Consider the following 20,666-nt stretch of genomic DNA (forward strand, 5'->3'; position numbering starts at 1 on the left):
ATGCAGAGACCATGGAGGGTGCTGCTTACTGGCTTGCTCATCTTGGCTTGCTCAGTTTGTTTTCTTATAGAACCCAGGACACTATCCCACCAAGATTGCTCTACCTACAATGGGCTGGGTTCCCCACCATCAATCATTATTTAAGAAAATGCTCAAAAGCTTGCCCACAACCCGATCTTAAGGAGGCACTTTCTCAAACTGGGTTTCCCTCCTTCCAGAGGACTCTACTGTGTCAAGTTGACATTAACCCAGCCATCACAGCAGTTATTACCCTTGGCCACTGTGTCTTTCACTCTTAATTTATCTACTTTTCTTTTATTCCCTGAGGTTTTTACTGGTGTTCTGGCTACAGTCAATGACAGAATTGACTTAAAACAAACAAATATTCAATGGAATAAATAAAATTCAGTTCTGTTAGGTTATTCCTGGTTTTATGATTTTTTTTCCCCTGTTTTTCCTATTTTCCAATGGAGCAAACTTTGTCTGCTCATTTGTCTGTTAGAGAAGCTCTTTGTGGAGTGGGGATGATGCAGGAGCTGAGCAGAATCTCAGCAGCTGGCTTAACCTCAGTGCTTTGCAGTGGGAGAGGTTATTACAGGGAGACCAGGAGGGCTGGGCAGCCCCTAATAAAGCTCAGTCAGTCTTTCAGATGTTTCATGGATTTCCCCTGCGGGGTCATCTTTCCCTCTGGGCCTGTTGGTCACCAGGTCCGGAGGGAAAAGAGGCAGAAGGGACAACAAACCTTTGTATGTGGCCCATGAGCACTAAGGGAGATAGCCCTCTGGGAGACAGATTTTGGTGAATCAGCTCAACTTTGTTCCAGACTCTGTGTGTGTGTGTGTGTGTGTGTGTGTGTGTGTGTGTGTGTGTGTGTATGATTAGAGAACCTGGAGACAAGCCCTAATTTGCATTAAGTGGCAAGCTCCTATCATAAGGCTTAGTGTGTGGCAGTAGGGTCCTATAGCAGAGCTCCTTAACAGAAGCCTTGAGCAGGAATCTGTGCCAAGGGTCAGAATAAAGATGAGCTCCCATCTAGTTTAGAGATAAGCAGCTGGTTTAGAGACAGCTTTTAGAAAAAGTCAGTCCTCCAGGCCCAGGGACATTCCAGATAAGGGCAGATAGAGAGCCGGAAACCTTTCTGTGGAGGGAGGGAGGGAGTTTCCATATTGCTGAGCTTAGAGAAAGCGGCCAGGCTGTGGCAGACTGCGACCTCTAACCAGTTAGCAATGTATTCCAACAGGAATCTGTGTTTTCCTCTAAAAACCTGACCTCATGCTGGCTTGATTTCCAAGCAGGACCTGCTCACCTTACTTATCTGATTTTTCGTTATTTATACAATTTTGGATGAGTCATTCTTTATTCACGAGGAAAGCAAACTAACTGTATAGACACACAAACTATGAGTTTTGTGTTTAAGTTGGGGATTGCTACTGTGTGGCTTTCATAATGTTCTGCTGTGTCTACAACAGTTGTTATATAATGGTTAGATCTGGAATATACATTATAAAATTATAAGGAATAGATTGTATGGGAGGGTGGTGCCCCCGAGTCCACCCAGGACATACCCAGACCCCATATTCTCAGCACAAAAGAGATTTATTACTCCTGAGGGCCAAGCATGGGAGGCGGTGGCGGACTCTGGATTGGGCAGAGGCAGATAGCCAAGCAGCAGCAGCGAACAGCAAGCAGGTGGTTTTTGCAAGAGTGGGTGTTAAGAAGAAGGGGGAGTCTGTGCTAGGGTGATTGGTAAATCCTGATTGGACAGGTTAGCCAGATAATAAATTCTGACTGTTCTGTCTCAGGAATGAGTCAGTGATCAAATAAGGAAATGGACTTTGACGGCTAGCTTTAAGAATGTAGCCTAATAGTTTTTAGCAAAGAAGAGAAAGTAGGAAGAGAGCAAGACATGTTGGCACTGTGTATGCCATGTTTGGACCTGTGTTTGTCATGCTCAGGCCTGCTAGTACCCTTCATACAGTATCTGTAGCCACACATGTGTTCTCTTCCTAATTCCTGCTTTTCAAATAGAAACATTTGGGGAAAATGTTATTTGTACATATAACCATGGTGGTACCTAAAATACTAACAGAAATTAAAATAATATCTCAGTTAATTGTGTCCAAACTTTGTAGTGTAAATTAATAAATATCTAAAAGTTGTACTTAAAGTCTATGTGTCTAAAATGGTCAGACAGAAAAAGAAATCAACATTTTTGGTAAATAATAACAAATATTATACTTATGGATGACGTGCAGCAGTGCTGAGGAATGAAAACTAAGCACATTCGTAGAGTAGATCAATGTAAACATATTCTACTAACACAGGAAATCCGGGTCTCTTTCCACCTCACCGACATGGCTGCATCCTGAAGTAATAACAGTGGAAGGCAAGTGCTCCAAGCCTCAGTAGTCTGCAGATGAAAGCGTCATTTGAGGCATTGTTGAGGGTGTAACTCACTGGGGAAAGCATGTTTGACCTGTGTGAGGCCCTGAAATCTATTCCCAGCTCCAAAACATGGTTATTTTCTGTAGATGATTCACAGATGATTTTCTTTGGGTTACAGCTTCACAAAAAAAAATGACATGGAGACTTATTATTGATTATGAAAGCTTGGTCTTAGTTTAAGCTTGTTTCTAACTAACTTATAACTTAATCCATTTCTATCAGTCTACATGCAGCCATGTGACTCACGGCTTTTGCCTCTCCTCCTGCATGTCCTGTTTCCTCTGTGTCATGTTGATGGCTCCCTTTGCTTCTTCTCTCAGACTTCTCTGTCCCCCAAAGCCCTACATAATCTTTTCCTGTCTCGCTATTGACTATTCTACTCTTTATTAAACCAATCAGAAGGCACCTTGGCAAAGACACATCTTCATAGTGAACCAAAAGATTATTCCACAACAACTTCCCTTTTTCCCGATTTTCCTCTGTTGACAGCTGACGGCCTTTGCAACAACTCCAGATGGGTATACGCCTGAGTACCCGCTGACCCTCATCATTAAGATAGAGGATGAGAACGACAACCACCCGATTTTTACAAAGACAACATACAGTTTCACAGTTTTGGAAAACAGTGCAGTTGGTGAGTTCCTACACCAAGGATCCAGGGCGGCTTGGATAGACTTTAGTTTATAAACTGAGAGTCTCTGTGGCCACAGGAAAGACCTCCGCACTGGTGGCAAGAAGATGGGTCCTGGGAGAAAGTTTCTTCTCCTTCACTAATTTCCTCATTTGGAAAGCTTCAATTTCTTAGTTTCTCATCCGGTAAATGGGTTGTCTGTAGACTAGATTATCAAACCAACTACGTGTATCCCGTTGCCTCAAGGAATAAATGACTTTTCATTTCTATGAGTGGGCAATGAAATGTTTCTAAGGAGTCTATAAATGACATCATGCAGCACCTGGACACCTGTCTACTGAACTTCTAATGAGTAAATAGGATTCTGGGCATGATCAAGAGTCACTGAAAACAACACACAGAATTTCCCACTCTTGTTATCCTCAGGCCTGCATTGGTGAGATGTCAGGCTCAAGTTTTGGGTTTTACCCTAGAAAGACTTGACTGAACTGATTTTTAGAGAGAACTGCCTAATTCAAGTGCAGGCCTGCAAATGGCAAAAGAGATTAAGAATAATTAGAAAATCTCAGTAGAAATTCAGAAGTCACAGAGGGACAGTGTAGTCATTTATAGGAGCCCACACCAAAATACAGTGAAAATAAGTACTGGGATCATCATTTCCAAAAATAGAACGTGAACGTATTTACAAGGAAGTGTTATTGTATGTAGATAGCAATTAACTTCTAAAAGCGGTGATCCTGGTCTGTAATAAGGTGCTTCGGAAGGGTTCTGAGCTAGGCAGAAAAGAGCGAAATAAGAGACACGGAGCACTTAAGGATTTGGAAAGTCAACGGCAGCTTTTCCTCCACAGGCTCTGTCGTGGGGGAGGTCTGTGCGACCGACAGCGACGAGCCTGATACGATGCACACGAGGCTGAAGTACTCCATCCTGGAGCAGTCGCCGTCACCACCCACTTTGTTTACCATGCATCCCACTACGGGTGTGATCACGACCACATCGTCTCAGCTGGACAGAGAGGTAACAAGTGCCAGTCGGAACAGCTGGATTAGAACAGCTGCATTAGTGTGGCTCTTCCGAGCGCACTGTCTCAGTTGGGCAGGGTGGTGACAAGGGTTAGCGGGTAGATCTGGTGATTTAAGAGCACACATATGTTATCTCTAGTCAGAAATATCTCAAAGTGGAAATACCCCAAAACATGAACTGTTTTGAGCAATGATTTGATGTCACAGATAGACAGTTCAACAACCAACCTCTCATGGACAGATTGCAGCTAAAACACAGGCATGCTAAAAATATGGCGTAAAATTCCCTTTGAGCTTTGCGTGTCAGGCATGATTAGAAAACACAACAATCTCGTGTCTATTTGTGGGTCTGACACCGAGATATCCTATGTGGATTCAAGTGTTCTAAAATCTATAAACGTCGGAAACACTTCTGGTCCCCAGACCCTTTAGATGAGGGATGCTTATGCCTGTCTGTCTCAGAGCATCACCCGTCTGTGTGCTTCTGAAGTATGGTCAGTTCCCAACTTTAGGAAACGTACTGTTTTTATTATGCAGAAGAAGGTCATTAAGTGGTTACGTAATGACATGCTAATTTAGAACACTGAGCTTATTCTCTCCTGACTTTTATCTTTTATGAAATCAAATTTTTCATAATAGTATATTTGTAGTATTAAATGAGGAAGTTTCAAAAAAAAGAGCAGACCTTCTCAAGATGGGCAGAAATGTGTTGTCTATGGAGAAAGAATTATTTTAACACGGGTCTCTTCAGCACTGTTCTTTATGTCCTTCCCCCTTGCATAGGTAAAACTATCTCCACACGTGTAGCTTCTGGCTCTCAACTAACTGCTCAGATTCTTACCTGTCTGGACATCTGCAATCCATCTTAGATGCAGTATATATAAGATGTGACTTGGCAGCAAACTCTCTTTCCCATATTTTTTTTGATAAAATGGCTTTAGTAAGTTCCCCTATTGATGGTTTTTCTGGCATCACCATGGAGTCATGCTCTCAGACTGTGTTAGATGTCGTCCTTACCTTCTAGTTTAAACTGTCCTAAGCATGTTAACATTCTCTATGAGAATATTTTGCATGTATGCTCTGTACTTGTGACTACCCTAAGCCACTTACTTAGTGCCTATAGAACTATTGCATCCCCCAGCAAGTACTAGTCACCTGGATCCTTACAGCATTTTGGTGTGCTTATTTATCATCTGTGATCTTTAATCTTGTAGAAGTACATGACTATTGGGTGTTACTTTGAATCTCAAAATTTCCATCAGGGACTGGAGAGCTGGCTCATCAGTTAGATCTTTCTGCACTTTCTTCTGGGACCTGGGTTCAGTTCCCAGCACCATACTGGGTAGCTCATAATTGCCTGTAACTTTAGTTCTAGGGCATCTGACATCTTCTGACTGCATGACATCTGTGACCATGTGCTGTACATACATGCACTCAGGCACATGCATAAAACTAAAATAAATAAAATAAAAATCTTTAAAAAATGACTCTTTCTATTAAGATATATATTTTCTGACTTAGTGCAAATTTCCAGATCTTGACAAATGATTAAACAATATCAAGCTATCATGTGTACACTTCCCTTCATACCTTAATGGTTGAAACAGTTTATCCAAAGTTATCTTTGCCAACAAATGATTGTTTTTATTGAAGTGATTTAACAAAATGTTTTCTAAATATTCTCTGGACAGCTGCAGGTTCCTTTCATGTGTAAATACTGCCCTTTGCAATAGAAACAGCAAGCAACCAAATGGCAGTAAAAAAAAATCATAATGGCTTGTTAAACTTCCAAACCAAACCTTTAAGCAAACACTTACGGGGTTGAAGAGAAGGCTGGGCAATTAAGAGTACATTTTCATGTGTGTCGTGCTGGGAACCTTAGCCCATATCAACTGTACCACCAGCCCCAAGGGATTAATACTCTCTTTAGAAATCTCTGGTCACCCCTCTCCCCAAACACACACATATACATGGTGACATATAATGAAAACAAATCTCAGAAAGTAAATGAATGTTCATGGCAGAAACGGTTATAAACATTGAACATACAAAGGAGTTTACTGGATAGTACTTGCCTGTAATTTGTTGATCTCAGTTTTCTAGTTTTCACTTGTTCGGCCTTCTTAAATGTTGCAGTTTCTCTTTCATCTGCACATAACACTAATCAGCCTTGTAGGAGAGTAAAAGCCTTTTTTTTTTTTTTTGCTTTCTCATCAACTGACTCTTTCTGATAAATCTCAATGCGCCCTGATGCAAAGGAAACATGCTTGCCTCCTGGCAGACAGCAGAATTAGGTTTGTAAGGACAGTCAGGGGAAGTGAGCTGCAGACATAAGAAGAGGTTGTGCTGGAGGGGGCTTTGGAGAGGTGCATGTGAGTAGCATAGCTAATGGGTAAAGACAGGGAAGATCAACAGGGACTGAAGCCATGGCATGAAGGTGGCTGGAGAGGAGAAGAGTGCTCATTTTAGTTATTACTCATTTGAATGTAAAAATGTACTTTGGAGGGACATAGAACCTTTTCTGCATTGCTACGGAATATTGAATGCACTCATGACACTTATTTCCCTTTTGGAAGTTGGTGAAGCTAACTAATTATAGTTCCTTGAATTGATAGCACTTTCCACTTGAGAACTGACTAGTTTTCATGTGTTGATTGCACAGTACTAGAGCAAGGCACCTTCTCTGGCATGTAAATGCTGTTAAACATCACAACATTCCCCTAAAGAAGAGCAGCAGAGTCAAGGTTCTACTTATAAAGATGCCGCGTTTGCCTAACAGTTACACTTCCTTTGTTTTCAGTTAATTGACAAATACCAGTTGAAAATAAAAGTGCAGGACATGGATGGCCAGTATTTTGGCTTGCAGGCGACAGCTACCTGCATCATCACTGTTGGAGATGTGAATGACCACCCACCAACCTTCACTCGCACAGTGGTGAGTGTGTGCTGTTTTTTAGAGAGCAATGCATGGCCATCAGCTTGAAAGTGTGCACATCTCTTTGTGTCCCATTGTTTGTCAGGAAATGCTCACAACGATGTGAAAGTAGCTCGGGGTTAGTTTTAAACATGAGAACATGGTGCTCTGGGATTTGTAAGAATGAGCTTATTTCCCGTGGTGATCTTGTTTTGTGATGATTAATTGATGAAGCTTTTCTCTTTTCTTTTCTTTTAGTATGAGACATCAGTGGAAGAAAATACAATTGATGTGGAAATCTTACGACTTCCTATCCAGGATAAAGATTTAGTTAACTCTCCTAACTGGAGAGCTAATTACAACATATTAAAGGGCAATGAAAATGGAAACTTCAAAATTGAAACAGATCCCAAAACCAATGAAGGCGTTCTGTGTGTGGTTAAGGTAAGGATTAATTAGTAAATTAGATATTTGTGATTTATAATAAAGAATCGCAGGCAAAGATTTAATGGGCCCAAAGATATTTTGGTTAATGGAAACCTGAAATACATAATATAGCTGATTATACTATTTTATTCATATAGATTAAATGGAGTGAGCATGTTCACTATGAGGAGCTGTTAGTTCGCTTTCTATAGCTGTGATAAACATCATGAACAAAAGTCAGCCAGGGAGGGAAGCTGCTCTTTCTCCAAGCTTCCACTTCCATGTCTTTCCTAGCCTGACACCAAAGGAAGTCAGGGCAGGAACTCAAGGCAGGACCTTGGAGGCAGGAGCTGGATCAGAAACCACGGAGGGACACTGCTTATTGATATCCTCTTTCTGTTTGCCTAGTTTGTCTTCTTAGATACTTCAAGAACACCTTCTCCGGTGGCCCCACCTACAGTGCGCTGGGCCCTTCCACATCAATCATTAATCAGGAAAATGCCCCATTGGCTTTCCTACAGGCCAGTCTGATGGAACCATTTTCTCAGTTGAGGTTCTTTCTTCCCAGATAACTCTAACTCGTAGGAGGTTGGAGAAACTAACCAACATAGCCTTGACAAAGACATGATTTTAAAATGTGTTTATTTGTGTTTTATTCATGTGGCATAGTATGCATTTTCTAATATATATTTTAACACTTTAAAACTTAGCATAACGTTCACAGTAATGGACAGAGCCAGTCTTTTTTTCTTCTTCTTCTTCTTTTTTTTTTTTTTTCAGAGCCAGTCTTTTACAGACTATTCTTTCTGTTTTCAGGGCAAGGAGTAAGTAGGTATTGAGTTTCTTAAACGAGTCATAGCTGGTCAGACCCACAAGGAGACTATCATTGGGTCTATTGCTCTGTATCTTGTACATAGTACAGTCTTATCAGGCAGGGTCATATCATGTAACTCAAGCAGTCTGTGACACCCCCATTTCCAAAACATCTTTCTGCTATTATTTTGCACATAAGAGTCAGACCTGGTACATGAAGCAACCCAAGATGTTTTGACCTTAGATACTTATATGGCAACATTAAGTAGAACATGATCCCATCCTGGTCTGGAGCAGTGGTTCTCAACTTGTGGGTCATAACCCCTTTGGGGATCAAACAACCCTTTCACAGTGGTCGCATATCAAATATCCGGCATATCAGGTATTTATATTACAATTCATAACAGTAGCAAAATTACAGTTATGAAGTAACAATGAAATGGTTTTAAGATTGGGGTCACCACAACATGAGGAACTGTATTCAAGGGTTACAGCTTTGGGAGCGTTGAGAACCACTTGCCTAGAGTGTTTTCCTTTTGTACACGTTCTCAAGGACAGTGGATCAAAGAGGATAAATCCATTTTCCTCGCAATGATACAAATTAGCTTCAGTTACTGGGTTATTTTCTGTTTCAAAACAACAAAGAAAGACCTTTAAATCCCATGTCTTCTTTGACCCCAATGATGCCCCAATCCCAATACCAGACTTTATCTCTGGGTCCTTTCTGTCAACTGCTCCTGTTACCTCAGCAACCAGGCAGATTAAAGGATACTTGCTCTTGACTTTGGAGGCAGAGATTTCAAAAAGGAACAAATAATGTCTCTAAGCTTGCTATACTCTTGTTTCTCCACTGTTGTGGTGTTCAACTCCGTTGGAAAAGGCCAAAGACTTAGACTCAATTTAGATTGAGGTTAAATGAATTTATTCTTACTGCTAGCAGGACAGCAACCTTGGAGTCAAGTAGCATGCCCTGCTGAAGGCCCAAAGGGAGGGCTTATAGGTGGATACTAAAGGTGTACATTATAATTATCATGGAATCCACAGCTGGGCAAGAGGATTGTTTCCCTGCCCTCAGTTGTTTCTCTTTCCCACCGTATAGTAATGAAAGGACCACTTCATCCCAGTCCTGCAGTGATAAGCAAGTTTACAGAAGCCAAAGGAAAACTGTTCATATCTCACAGCTGGAACACCATTATCTAATTCTATCCCACCATAATATGGCACCATATCAATTTTCTTTAGCCCTCACAGGGGAGTTATGTGCAAATTATTACACAGGTCTGAGCATTCTGGGGCAAGTATCACTAAGGGCTGGGATACAGCAGTTTCTTTCTGAGTAGGCAATAACACAGTCCTACCAGCTTAGGGCTGGCTGTCACAGCCCCACAACACTCCTAAACATTTTATAGGGCTGGGGCTGTAGTAGTGTGATGGTCTAGCATGCCCAAGGTCTGGATTCAAATCCTAGACCAACATAAAGTGGGCACGGCGCCACATACCTATAAATCCAGCATTTGGGAGGTGGAGGCAGGAGGATGAGAAGTTATTGTAATTCGTGGCCCCAAAAGTGATTTCAAGGCCAATCTTGGATACAGGAGACAAAACAAAACTGAAATGAAAACCGAAAAACTTCTTTAAAATTTGACCCAGTTTTTCATTTCCAAATCTAGTGTAAAATAACTGTCCTTCTGAAGACTCCGAGACAAGCCTTCTAAAGTAACCAGTGTAAAATAACTTACAATCCACACCCAAAATTGGAACTTAGTTAAGCATTGTATCAAGATCTCTGATACCTCGTACTTTAAACTTTCAATTTTCAACTTTTTCAAGTTTCAAGGGAAAGTTAAATAAGTTTTGTTTGTTGCCAGTCCCACCCAAATTCCCGCTTGTTTGAAATACTCCCCCTCCCCCACCATGCGAATGGTTCAAACTTGTGTTTAGTATTCTCATGATTGTTCCAGCCTGTTACTTACCTATTTTCAACTCAGCAACTCCTGCACGTAAGGAACTTCACCAGCTCTTCTAGGATTTAATCTGATTTTTCCTACAGCCTCTGAACTATGAAGAACGAGAACAGGTGACCCTCCAAATTAGTGTCGCTAATGAAGCCCCATACACTAGAGAGGCTACTGCAAGGTCACCCATGAGCACAGCTACAGTGACTGTCACCGTGAAAAATGTGGATGAGGGCCCTGAGTGTATCCCTCCAGTCCAAACTGTGCGGATTCGAGAAAATGCGCCAGTTGGGACCAGAAACAATGGGTATACAGCGTACGACCCTGAGACCAGAAGCAGCAGTGGCATCAGGTGTGGTCTTACTCTTGCTCCTTTCACACTTACAATACTAGGAAAGTCCATAACTTCTTTTGTTATTGGCATTATGATTTCACTCATGATACTTCTTGCTGTGTTGCTTCACCATGGTGAATAGGTACAGGAAGTTAAGTGACCCAAGAGGGTGGGTCATGGTTAATGAAGACTCAGGATCAATCTCCATTTCCCGAACCTTGGATAGAGAGGCTGAGACTGTCCGAAATGGCATCTATAATATTACAGTTCTTGCATTAGATGCAGGTAAGGAATCTGTTTTTAAGACTACTGATGCATCTTTGATTGTATACTTCCTCAGTTTAAAGTCAATGACATATTTTATGTTTTAATCTCATGGTGCAAAGGATCAGACCTGGGTCTTCCAGTTGCTAGGCAAAACCTTAACCCAAGAGCACACTTCATTTTTGAGACAGGGTCTCACTGTGTAGCCTTGACAAGCCTGAACCTCTCTATGAAGACCATATTGGCTTTGAACTCACAGAGATGCATCTGCAACTACTTCCAAGAGCTGCGATGGAAGGTGTTTGTCATGCCCTGCCTACCAAACATAGATTTTTAAAACTGGCTCCATATATTCTCCATTTATTTATCCCCAGTATAACATACAGTGTAATTAATAAGTTTGCTGTCATTTATTTACTCTTGTCAGCTAATGGTATCTTTAGTATCAGATGCAGTTATAAGATAACGTGGCCTAAGATGAGACCAGGGAGAGGGCTCTGTTGGTTAAGGTCCTTGCTACCAAGCCTAATGGCCTCAGTTTGATCTTCAGACGAAAGGAAATAATGGACTTCTAAACATTGTCTTTTTGACCTCCACTGTCATTCATTAAACAAATGCAATAAAAATGAAAAGAAAAGTTAATTTTGTCTAAGAAACAAAGTTATTGTATATTAATGATAGTCATCAAAACGTGGGAAAACTACTGTAGAAAATGTACTCATTTATCTTGCAACGTTCAGTAGAGTCATAAGAGGAAGAAGGTATTTAGTCTCTTAGTACATGTCTAGATAACATTTTACAGGAAGCTAACAGCAAACTGGGGGGCTAGAATCCCAACTAAGCACATTATACAAAATTAAACCAGTCACAATTCATAGTGTGTTATAAAATGAGAGGATCAAAGTATGCGTTCACTTATACTACTCTTGTTTCTGTTGCTATGATGAAATTACCAGATAAAAAGCAACTTGGAGGAGAGAGGGTTTACCTCATGATTCCAGGTTATAGTTCATCATTTCAGGCAAGTGAAGGCGGGAACTTGAAGCAGATAGTTGTGTCCACAGTCAAGAGCAGAGAGAATGAGAGCACAGATGCTTAGGGCTCAGCTAGCTTTCTCCTCTCCTGTATGGGCCAGGCTTTGCCACCACTGGATAGCTGGGTCTTCTCGGCTCAATTAAGGTAGTCAAGGCAACCTCCCAGACATGCCCACAGGCCACTCTGAATTATCTGCACCATGACAAGCTGACAATTAAAACTAAGCCTATACCATAGAAGAACATAAAATATGTTATATATTGTGCATCCTGAAAAATCATAAAAATTTGGTTACAGTGATTCTGTATATAAGACCCATACAGTATATAAAATGTAATTTTGCTATATCTTTGTTTGGGCCTGGTACATATTGAAAATTCCAGTATTTGGGTATTGGAAGCAACAGGGTCAATTCAAGGCCAGCCTCAATTACATAGTAAGTTTAAGGCTAGCCTGAGATACCCAAGACACTGTTTCAAAAAAAAAAAAAAAAAAAAGANAAAAAAAAAAAAAAAAAAAAAGGAAAGAAAAAGAAAAAAAGAAAAAAAAATCCTTGAAAACCAAAAGGTATAATTGAATTTTTTACATTTGTAAAATGAACATGCAGTTAAATAAGCATAACTCATTATGCTCTAACTTGCAGAATTAAATAGTATACATGATTTTAGTACCTGGAGGCATGGCACGCCTAGCCTGTGAGCCTGTGATGGCTCTAGAACTACCATGATCCAGCCACTGTGCCAGAGGGCCCTTGGTTAAGGTTCTGGTTGCCAGGCAAGCTTGGTTTCCATTTTCGTAGGTTGATAGCTGTATGTAAGATGTGGCCACAGGCACTGGGTGGTGCAGTTTTTGTTTTTCCTTTTTCTCCATCTCTAGTGTCCAAATCCTCCTTATTAAGTAAAAAGAACAAATGATTTCGAGACAGGAATCCTAGTTTCATGTTTTGCTTTAGACTTCATAACCTTCCGGACCTCCGATTGCTTCATCTTTGTCTTCCCGATGCTGTAGATTGTATAGAGTTGTCAGGAAGATTTATGTATGTATGACAGGCTAATTACAGAAGTTACACCCTCAGTCCAAGTTCCGTGTACTTAGATGACCTGCTCTTCATGAGGCTCCACCCGTAGCCATCATTTCTACATTTGGAAATACCCCTCCGACCTTCAAACATGTCCTTGAACCATTTTCTGTTAAAATCTTCCAAATACATCTCTTCTACTATTCAACTTCCCTGTTTTAAAACCTTAAGCATTCTCTTGATGTATGCTAAACTCCAAGTTCTCTACTCTAGCTTTCAAAGGCCCTTAGCTCTTGTCCATGTCAGCTCCCACCTGCCTGCTTTCTCCATTTTCTCCCCCTCACATGTGGGTGTGACATGCTGTCCACACCCTGAATTTGAAGTGTACTGTGTACCCTACTGTTCTCTCTTTTTGTCTCTTCAACATCAGATAAAACTTCTCTGTCTAGAATTTTCCATGCCTAATGTAATGACGTAGTGAGTGGATGAAGTTTTTCCTTTGGTGTTCCCTGTGTCACTGCTCATGTCTGCATTTGTTGTGGTAACTTATGCACTGTAATTGATTAATACAGATATTAATTTTCAGTGTGTGATTTTTCCAGCAAAAAATAAAGGCACTAAAAAATGTGTTCTTATTGCTCTGTGTCTAGCTGGGAGAAGCTGTACTGGAACTCTGGGAATTGTTCTTGAAGATGTGAATGACAATGGCCCCTTCATCCCAAAGCAGACGGTGGTAATTTGTAAGGCCACCATGTCCTCCGCTGAAATTGTTGCAGTTGATCCTGATGAGCCAGTGAACGGCCCACCATTTGATTTTAGTTTGGAGAGTACCGATTCAGAAGTACGGAGGATGTGGAGATTGACAAGGATTAACGGTGTGTGATTTCAAACATTGCCTTTTCCTTTCTACAGTAGGCTGCTCCTCTCTCTCTCTCTCTCTCTCTCTCTCTCTCTCTCTCTCTGAAAATAAAAGAAAATTTCATTATATGAGGACCACTCAGGAAAAAGATGTAAATTTTGGTGTAATAGGCCATAAGCCTCTCTAGTGTTTGCTGTTGATATCAGGATTCTCTTAGGTTGTCTGTAGATTTGCACCGACATACAAGAACTTGCATGAGTGTTTGGTAACTGCTGTCAAACAGCTGGGAAGTGAGCCCCTTTTTGCAGGGGTGTCTGTCCCTGACAATGTCCACTACCCCTCTGCTTCTGTCTGTCGCTGTGCTGACATCTCATTATTTTGTGTCTAGTTCTTCTTGGGAATCTTTCTCGCTTTGGTTTGCAGTTGATGATAGCCCAGAAGGGTCCTGTGGTACAAGAATGGCTGAAGTTAAAGTGGTTTTTTTCCCCACTGCTACATTGCATCACACCTGTACCAGAACTTGATTCTTGCCTCCTGTCACGCTGCTATGGACTGTGACATCATGGCCTCATAGCTTTCTTAACTCAAGGACCTTAGTCACCTTTTGGGTGATTTGAAACTTGAAAACACCAAATATTTTCAACCTAAGCTTTCAATGGCCATGCCTCAGTTTCCTGCTATGACAAATTAAAAGGTTAAAAAAAATAAGTTCAATGCAAACAGAGCCTCGGATGGGGAAAGAAAAGCAAAGGTGTAGCCAAGCAAGCCAAGACAACCTGTCTTGGACCCTAATAATCCACAGACCGATAAGATATACATGTTAAAGCAATATTCGTCTGTGTGTCTTGGGAAAGAAGAGACAGCTTTTTATTTGTTCTTTCTTAAGAGAAAAATAACTTTATTCTTGGAGTTTGTCCTTTCTAATTGTTTGAAGTCAGAGTGCTTTAGTTTAAACAACATTAAGAGAAAATGTGGGCTATTAGGCGTTTTTTCTCAGCCAAGCAATATTCTAGACAGAAGTCGTGTGCCATCTTGTCTCTGTAGCACAGGAAGTGAACCCATGCTGGGCACATATTCTCCTACTGAGCTGTAACCCAGCTCCAGAACTTTGTTATTTTATAAATACCAGTCCTTGAACACGTATGAAAACTTGGGCGATGCCAGGACAAGAAGAATGTATCCAGCAGAGGTCTTGGCGTTCCATGGCTTCATGTCAAGTGCTAGATCCACCATTACATAAATCTGACCATGGTATTTACTCTCTGGGAGAATCAGTTCATTCTTGTGTAAAATTGGATTATGTCTAGAAGTCAACAAGACAATGAAAGAAATAGACATGACTCACTCCTAGTTCTGTGTGTTGGCTCATAATTAGGTCTTAGACAATACACTGAATAGATAACTGTGGTTTCTATTAAAATCCCAGTTCTTTGGTTTCTTATCATAGGTAGCCTAATTCCCATTGGAAACTTCAAACACTATACCGAAAGTGAGCAGGCCACATCAGGGAATTAAGTAATGGAGTGATTGCCCTGTTGCTTGTGTTTGTCTGCAGTGAGAATCGTTTTACAAATTTTGCTCTGAGCCTGGGATCTGGATTTTTGATCTGAATATTTCCTACTTTTAATCTAAAAAAAAATCCATGTAATCAAAACCGCAACAAAAACATTCTCTTGGTCCCAGTGACCCATAAGCATAGTGTGCTTGTGTTCCTGTGGTGTGCGCATGACCTGCTCATGGAGTACATTTCCTCCAAGCTGTCAGAACAAGTTCTTGCTGATAAACCACAAGTATTCATGTCCACTTGGCAGAATTTATGAAAACAAATGAGAGATACCAAATTTTCAGCTCACCAAGTCCCCGATGAATGGAAATCTAATATGACAGGTTTAATTGAATATGTTAAAGATAGGATAGAAACTAACCTCTTACCACATCTATTAGTTATGATAGGAAGGATTTGTTTATGAATGGATAAAATACTTTATTCCAAGAGCCAAGCACTGCCATAGACAGTGTACTCATTTCTTTCCTCAGTGCTGAGACAAAATAGCAGGCGGCAGAAGCGTGATGCAGCTGCTCACATTCCGTCCACCATCAGGAAGCAGCGAGCGAGGAAAGCTCATGTTCCACTCTTTTCCTCTCTCTCTTTCTCTCTCGTCCAGGAGCTCAGCCCACAGGATAGTGCCACCTGCATTCATCACTTCAACCTCTCTGGAAATGCCCTCAGAAGCGTCATCCTGTCAGGCAGTGCACGCTAACCATTGCAGGCAGCATTAGACTAACTAACCGCAGTGCGTTTGCAGTGGCTGTGGATCAGAGGCAGTCAGTCCAGCCACAGCCAGGATTGCAGTATTTATGATAACCCACGAGTGTCCATTTTCAGGGAAATGGCTATCTGATAACTGAATGTTTTTGCTGAAGAGATGGTGGTGGCTTTTGTATCACCTGGTTTTATTGTTTATTCAGATACAGCGGCTCGTCTGTCCTATCAGAATGACCCTTCATTCGGATCCTACATAGTTCCTATCCGAGTCACAGACAGACTCGGTCTGTCCTCAGTCACTTCACTGAATGTCCTCATTTGTGACTGCATCACTGAAAGTGACTGCACAGCCCGCTCAGGAGAAAGGACTGGCTATGCCGACGTGAGACTCGGACCATGGGCTATTCTTGCTATACTGTTGGGCATAGCCTTGCTGTTTTGTAAGTCCTTTCTTGAATCTATTCCAGAACCTTTAAAACAATGCTAAAACATATTTTTAGAATGAATGTTAATACTTTTTGGGTGATGATTTGGACATAGATATATTTCTATATGTTTAACATATGTAACACAATATATTTAACATATTTATTTAAAAGTTTTGCATATATCTTTTTTATTTTAGTGGGAATATGCCCTATGTGAAGGTCAGAGAACAATTTTCAGGAGCTTGTTCTCTCCTTCCACCTGTGGAATTCTGGGAGGGAACATAGGTCATCTGTCTTGGTGGCATGCACTTTTTCCTAGCGGGCCACCTCATCAGCTCATATATTTAATGCGTATGTTTAAATGTATTTATGTGTCTACTCAGCCAAATATACAGCTCACTGGAGAAACATACCATGTGGTATGTGTTTGTAGCATTTCTGTTAAGGACACACATGCTTTGACACATGCAATCATATGTTCTTGAAGGTGTTTTACACCTTTTGATCCGTGATTTATTCATATGAGATGCTGTCAACACAGTTTTCCGTTATGGATGAGAGACTTAAGGGAGCTCCTGACTTTTCTTCCTTTCTCCAGGTATCCTGTTTACGTTAGTCTGTAGTGTCTCCCAGGCAACAAAGCAGCAGAAAGTTATTCCTGATGATTTAGCACAGCAGAACCTAATTGTATCCAACACCGAGGCTCCTGGAGATGACAAAGTTGTAAGTCACTCATCTGTCCCTTTAAACCAAGTATAGAGGACAATTTAGTCTATACTATGTGTTCATTCTAAAACCACATTGTTTGGTTAGGTTTTTTTCCTCAACAAACTTCTTTTGGTGTCTGGGGACTTAGCAGCAAATGTCATCCATCCCAGGGAATCAATAAAACACATATGGGTCCCATGGATGTGCGGTATTTCAATTTGACCATCAATGCTGCTTAATATTAAAAATCCTTTAGTATGCATTTCTTCCCATTTCATATGTCTCATGGGTTTAGCACTAGGCCTGTATTTCTTACAAATCTATCTACACTGATGTTTATGCTTTAAAATATCGCATTTAATTATGAACAGTTCACCAGTATAATTGTTTTTTTTTTTTTCAAACCTGGCTCCAGCAATAAAGTCTCTACAGACTTTGATCATGGTGGGAAAAGGTTTATTGGATTCTTCCTGACTATAAATGTGGGTTAGAAATGAGCCCGAGGCGGGCAGTCCAAAGCAGCAACCAAACAAAAGGCTGCTGAGTGGCACTGATTTTCTATTCTAATATGTGAAGAAAGAACAAGTAAATATCTCCCAAAAAGCACAGCTGGTGATCAGAGCAGGGAAGGTCTAGAACCACAGACAAACAAACTACAAAAACAAAACAAAAACATGACCATATCTGAAAAAAAGACCGAGGGGAAAAATTTAAATTATATTTCAGGATGTAAACACACAACCTAGAAGAGGAATGTTGGCATTTTTGGTATTTTTTTCTGCCTAGTTCATTCCTTGATTTATGTAGATCTGAAGGGATTTCGTGTTTATTGCAAATTTTCTTTGTATTTGAATTGGAAGGAACTGACTTCGTATAGACTGAGAAAGCTCATTATTTCCGTCTCTTCTCTTGCTTGTAAAGGTGAATGGGATGGGTTTAGCTGAGACAGAAGTCCCAGTGACACAGGAATGCTGCTTCCAAAGCATTGGAAAGCTGTAACGGAACCTGCCCAGCATGCTAAGGAGTGTTTAAAGGTGGAACCTACATCAAGCTTTGGGATTTGTGCCTGCAATTTCTTTCTTGTGTTAGACATGGCATTTAGTACAGGGCGCATGCTAGAGGTACTCACGGTTGCAAAGACAGACAGCCGATCCAGTCCGTGTGTTTGGAAAGATTGCCTTGTAATGCTGACCTAAGCCAGGGCATCGTCTGCACCTGCCTACTTCTACTGTGTTTGCTCCTCTGTATATTTAACTGACGCGCGCCATTATCTTTTCAGTATTCCACAAACGGCTTCACAACTCAAATGGTTGGAGCTTCTGGACAGGCAGCTTTGGGAATGTCCGGAGCAGGAGCCAAAAGTGGAGGGCAAGAGACCATTGAGATGGTGAAAGGAGGACACCAGACCTTAGACTCCTGCCGTGTGGCTGGCCATCACCACACCCTGGATCCCTGCAGAGGAGGACACGTGGAGGTGGACAACTACAGATACACTTACTCTGAGTGGCACAATTTCACGCAGCCCCGACTTGGTGAAGTGAGTTTCTGAGCTGTTCCCCAAACTTTTGTTGCTATAATTTAAATTTTACAAAAGGTTCCAACTTAGTGTTTGTGTAGACAGCTACTTTTAGTTAATGACGAATATACGTATTGGAAGGTTACTATTTTTAATAAATTTGGTCTTAATTATGTTCATATTAATGTGGTCATTCACTTTCCTGTATATTTTATTGATTTTATTACTCTTTTTGTTGCTGCTTTTTGTTCTTTTGAGACATGGTTTCTCTGTGTTGCCCTGGTTGACCTCGAACTTGCTCTGTAGACCAGACTTGCATCAAACTCAGATCCGCCTCCCTCTGCCTTCTGAGTGCTGGGATTAAAGTTATGTACCATCACCACCCAACAGCTTTTATTACTATTTAAGTAAATAATTTTGTACTATGATTTTGTGTCTGACAAATGTTGTTTTAACAGCCCAACATCTAGCACAAGGCAATATGTACCATCACTTTGCTGTTGAGAGAGAATGGTGCCCACATAAGTTTGGGTTCAGTTTATTGAGTGTGCTTTCACTTTTATCATTGTTTAGAGAGTGGGAAGCAATGGCCACTTAAAATGAACACTTGGTTACTTACTGCCATTAAGGACTTTTAGAGGCATGCTAAGACTGACTTTCTGGTGTAATTTTATGATACAGACCAATCATGTGCATTTTCTACACATAGGAAACCATTAGAGGACACAGTCTGATTAAAAATTAAACAATGAAAGGTAAATCAAAGAAATTCTTTTTCTGTAAGTACATTTTGGTGCTTAAAATAATAAAAATAAAATGTGTTGTGTTTTCTCCCTGGCAGAAGGTGCAGTTGTGCCATGAGGATGACAATCAGATGCTCGCTCAAGACTACGTCCTCACGTACAGCTATGAAGGAAGAGGCTCAACCGCTGGCTCTGTAGGTTGCTGCAGTGAGCAACCGGAAGAAGATGGACTTGAGTTTTTGGACCATTTGGAGCCTAAATTTAGGACATTAGCAGAAGTATGCACAAAGAGGTGAAGAATGCCTACCAGGGTAACCAAACTAATGGATTTATTACTTTTTCCTACCTGCTTTTAAATATAAACTAGGCTTTTTCAAAAAAGAAGATATTGTATTTGGGGCTCCCCCCACAGCCTGCCTTGGTTTGCAGAATCTCCAGAAATGTGCATTTACAGAAAGACCTTGGACTTCAGTACATTTGAACTTGAAAACCATTCTGCATGGGTTTTAATTGATCCTTCTTACCCAGGTGTCACCTACAGGTGGAACTTTAAGGAAATTTGCATTATTGTTTACATTGGGCATAGTGACATCAACCAACTTATTGCACAGTAAAATTTAATGGATCTGAATCTATTTATGGACTACTTGACCTATACCCCAATTGGAGACTGTAGAAACCGTTATTTCCAGCTAATGGGTTAATTGATTTTTCATATGGTGCTTGGAAACTGTTGTTGTCCCAAACATTCTAAACTGTATATACTGTGTGTTACATTTGTTGTATTCTCGTAGCATGGCTTGACTTCTTAGTATAAAAGTAGACTGCCAGGTAGTCATTGAGTGTGTTTATTGTTCCATTCCAGTGCGGTTTGCTTTTAGGTTCTATTCTGGGTGAAATCCTACTGAATCTACATCTCCTTTGTATTGACTTTGTTAGTTAAATTTAGATTTCAAAATTTCTTTAAAATATATTTTTATTACTCTTACAAGTTTTTTTTTGTTTTTGTTTTTCCTGAGAAATACCAAATGGTCTACATTCCCATCCTCTTTCCACTTCCCTTTTTTCCCCTCTCCTGTCAATTCTGAAACTTGTACTTTGAGAATCCAAAAGTTCTCAAAAGTTGTCTCTTTTCATAAAATAGTTTTTCTGTGGTGTGTAAGCATGTGCATTGTCAGTTTTCTTAAGGTCAATGTGATAGCAACTTTGCTTTGGAATTTTTGGTAATTGCTTCATTCTTAGTGAAGAAGTTTTAATTTTTTCATCGAAACTAAGGCTCTTTCATGATC

At 40.6% G+C, this 20,666-nt stretch overlaps 1 protein-coding gene across 2 annotated transcripts in view; it reads left to right on the forward strand.

Moving 5' to 3' along the window:
• Dsc2 (desmocollin 2) overlaps positions 1-20,368 on the forward strand; it is a 33,323-nt gene extending 12,955 nt beyond the window's left edge. Inside the window, exons 6-17 of one of the 2 annotated variants that reach the window (XM_050135011.1) lie at positions 2,935-3,079; positions 3,927-4,093; positions 6,899-7,033; positions 7,271-7,456; positions 10,302-10,558; positions 10,683-10,825; positions 13,508-13,732; positions 16,186-16,422; positions 17,009-17,133; positions 18,398-18,655; positions 19,344-19,389; positions 19,476-19,620. In XM_050135011.1, the coding sequence (XP_049990968.1) occupies positions 2,935-3,079; positions 3,927-4,093; positions 6,899-7,033; positions 7,271-7,456; positions 10,302-10,558; positions 10,683-10,825; positions 13,508-13,732; positions 16,186-16,422; positions 17,009-17,133; positions 18,398-18,655; positions 19,344-19,379 (1,914 nt within the window). In that variant the 3' untranslated portion in view covers positions 19,380-19,389; positions 19,476-19,620. Of the gene's footprint in view, positions 1-2,934; positions 3,080-3,926; positions 4,094-6,898; positions 7,034-7,270; positions 7,457-10,301; positions 10,559-10,682; positions 10,826-13,507; positions 13,733-16,185; positions 16,423-17,008; positions 17,134-18,397; positions 18,656-19,343; positions 19,390-19,475 lie in introns of both variants that reach the window. The other variant, XM_050135010.1, reaches the window with a different exon arrangement.
• The last annotated feature ends 298 nt before the right edge of the window (positions 20,369-20,666 follow it).

This window comes from Alexandromys fortis, unplaced genomic scaffold (genome assembly GCF_014885135.2).
Source record: "Alexandromys fortis isolate MF-2015 unplaced genomic scaffold, M_Fortis_MF-2015_v1.1 scaffold_25, whole genome shotgun sequence".
In the NCBI taxonomy this organism is placed as follows: domain Eukaryota; kingdom Metazoa; phylum Chordata; class Mammalia; order Rodentia; family Cricetidae; genus Alexandromys; species Alexandromys fortis.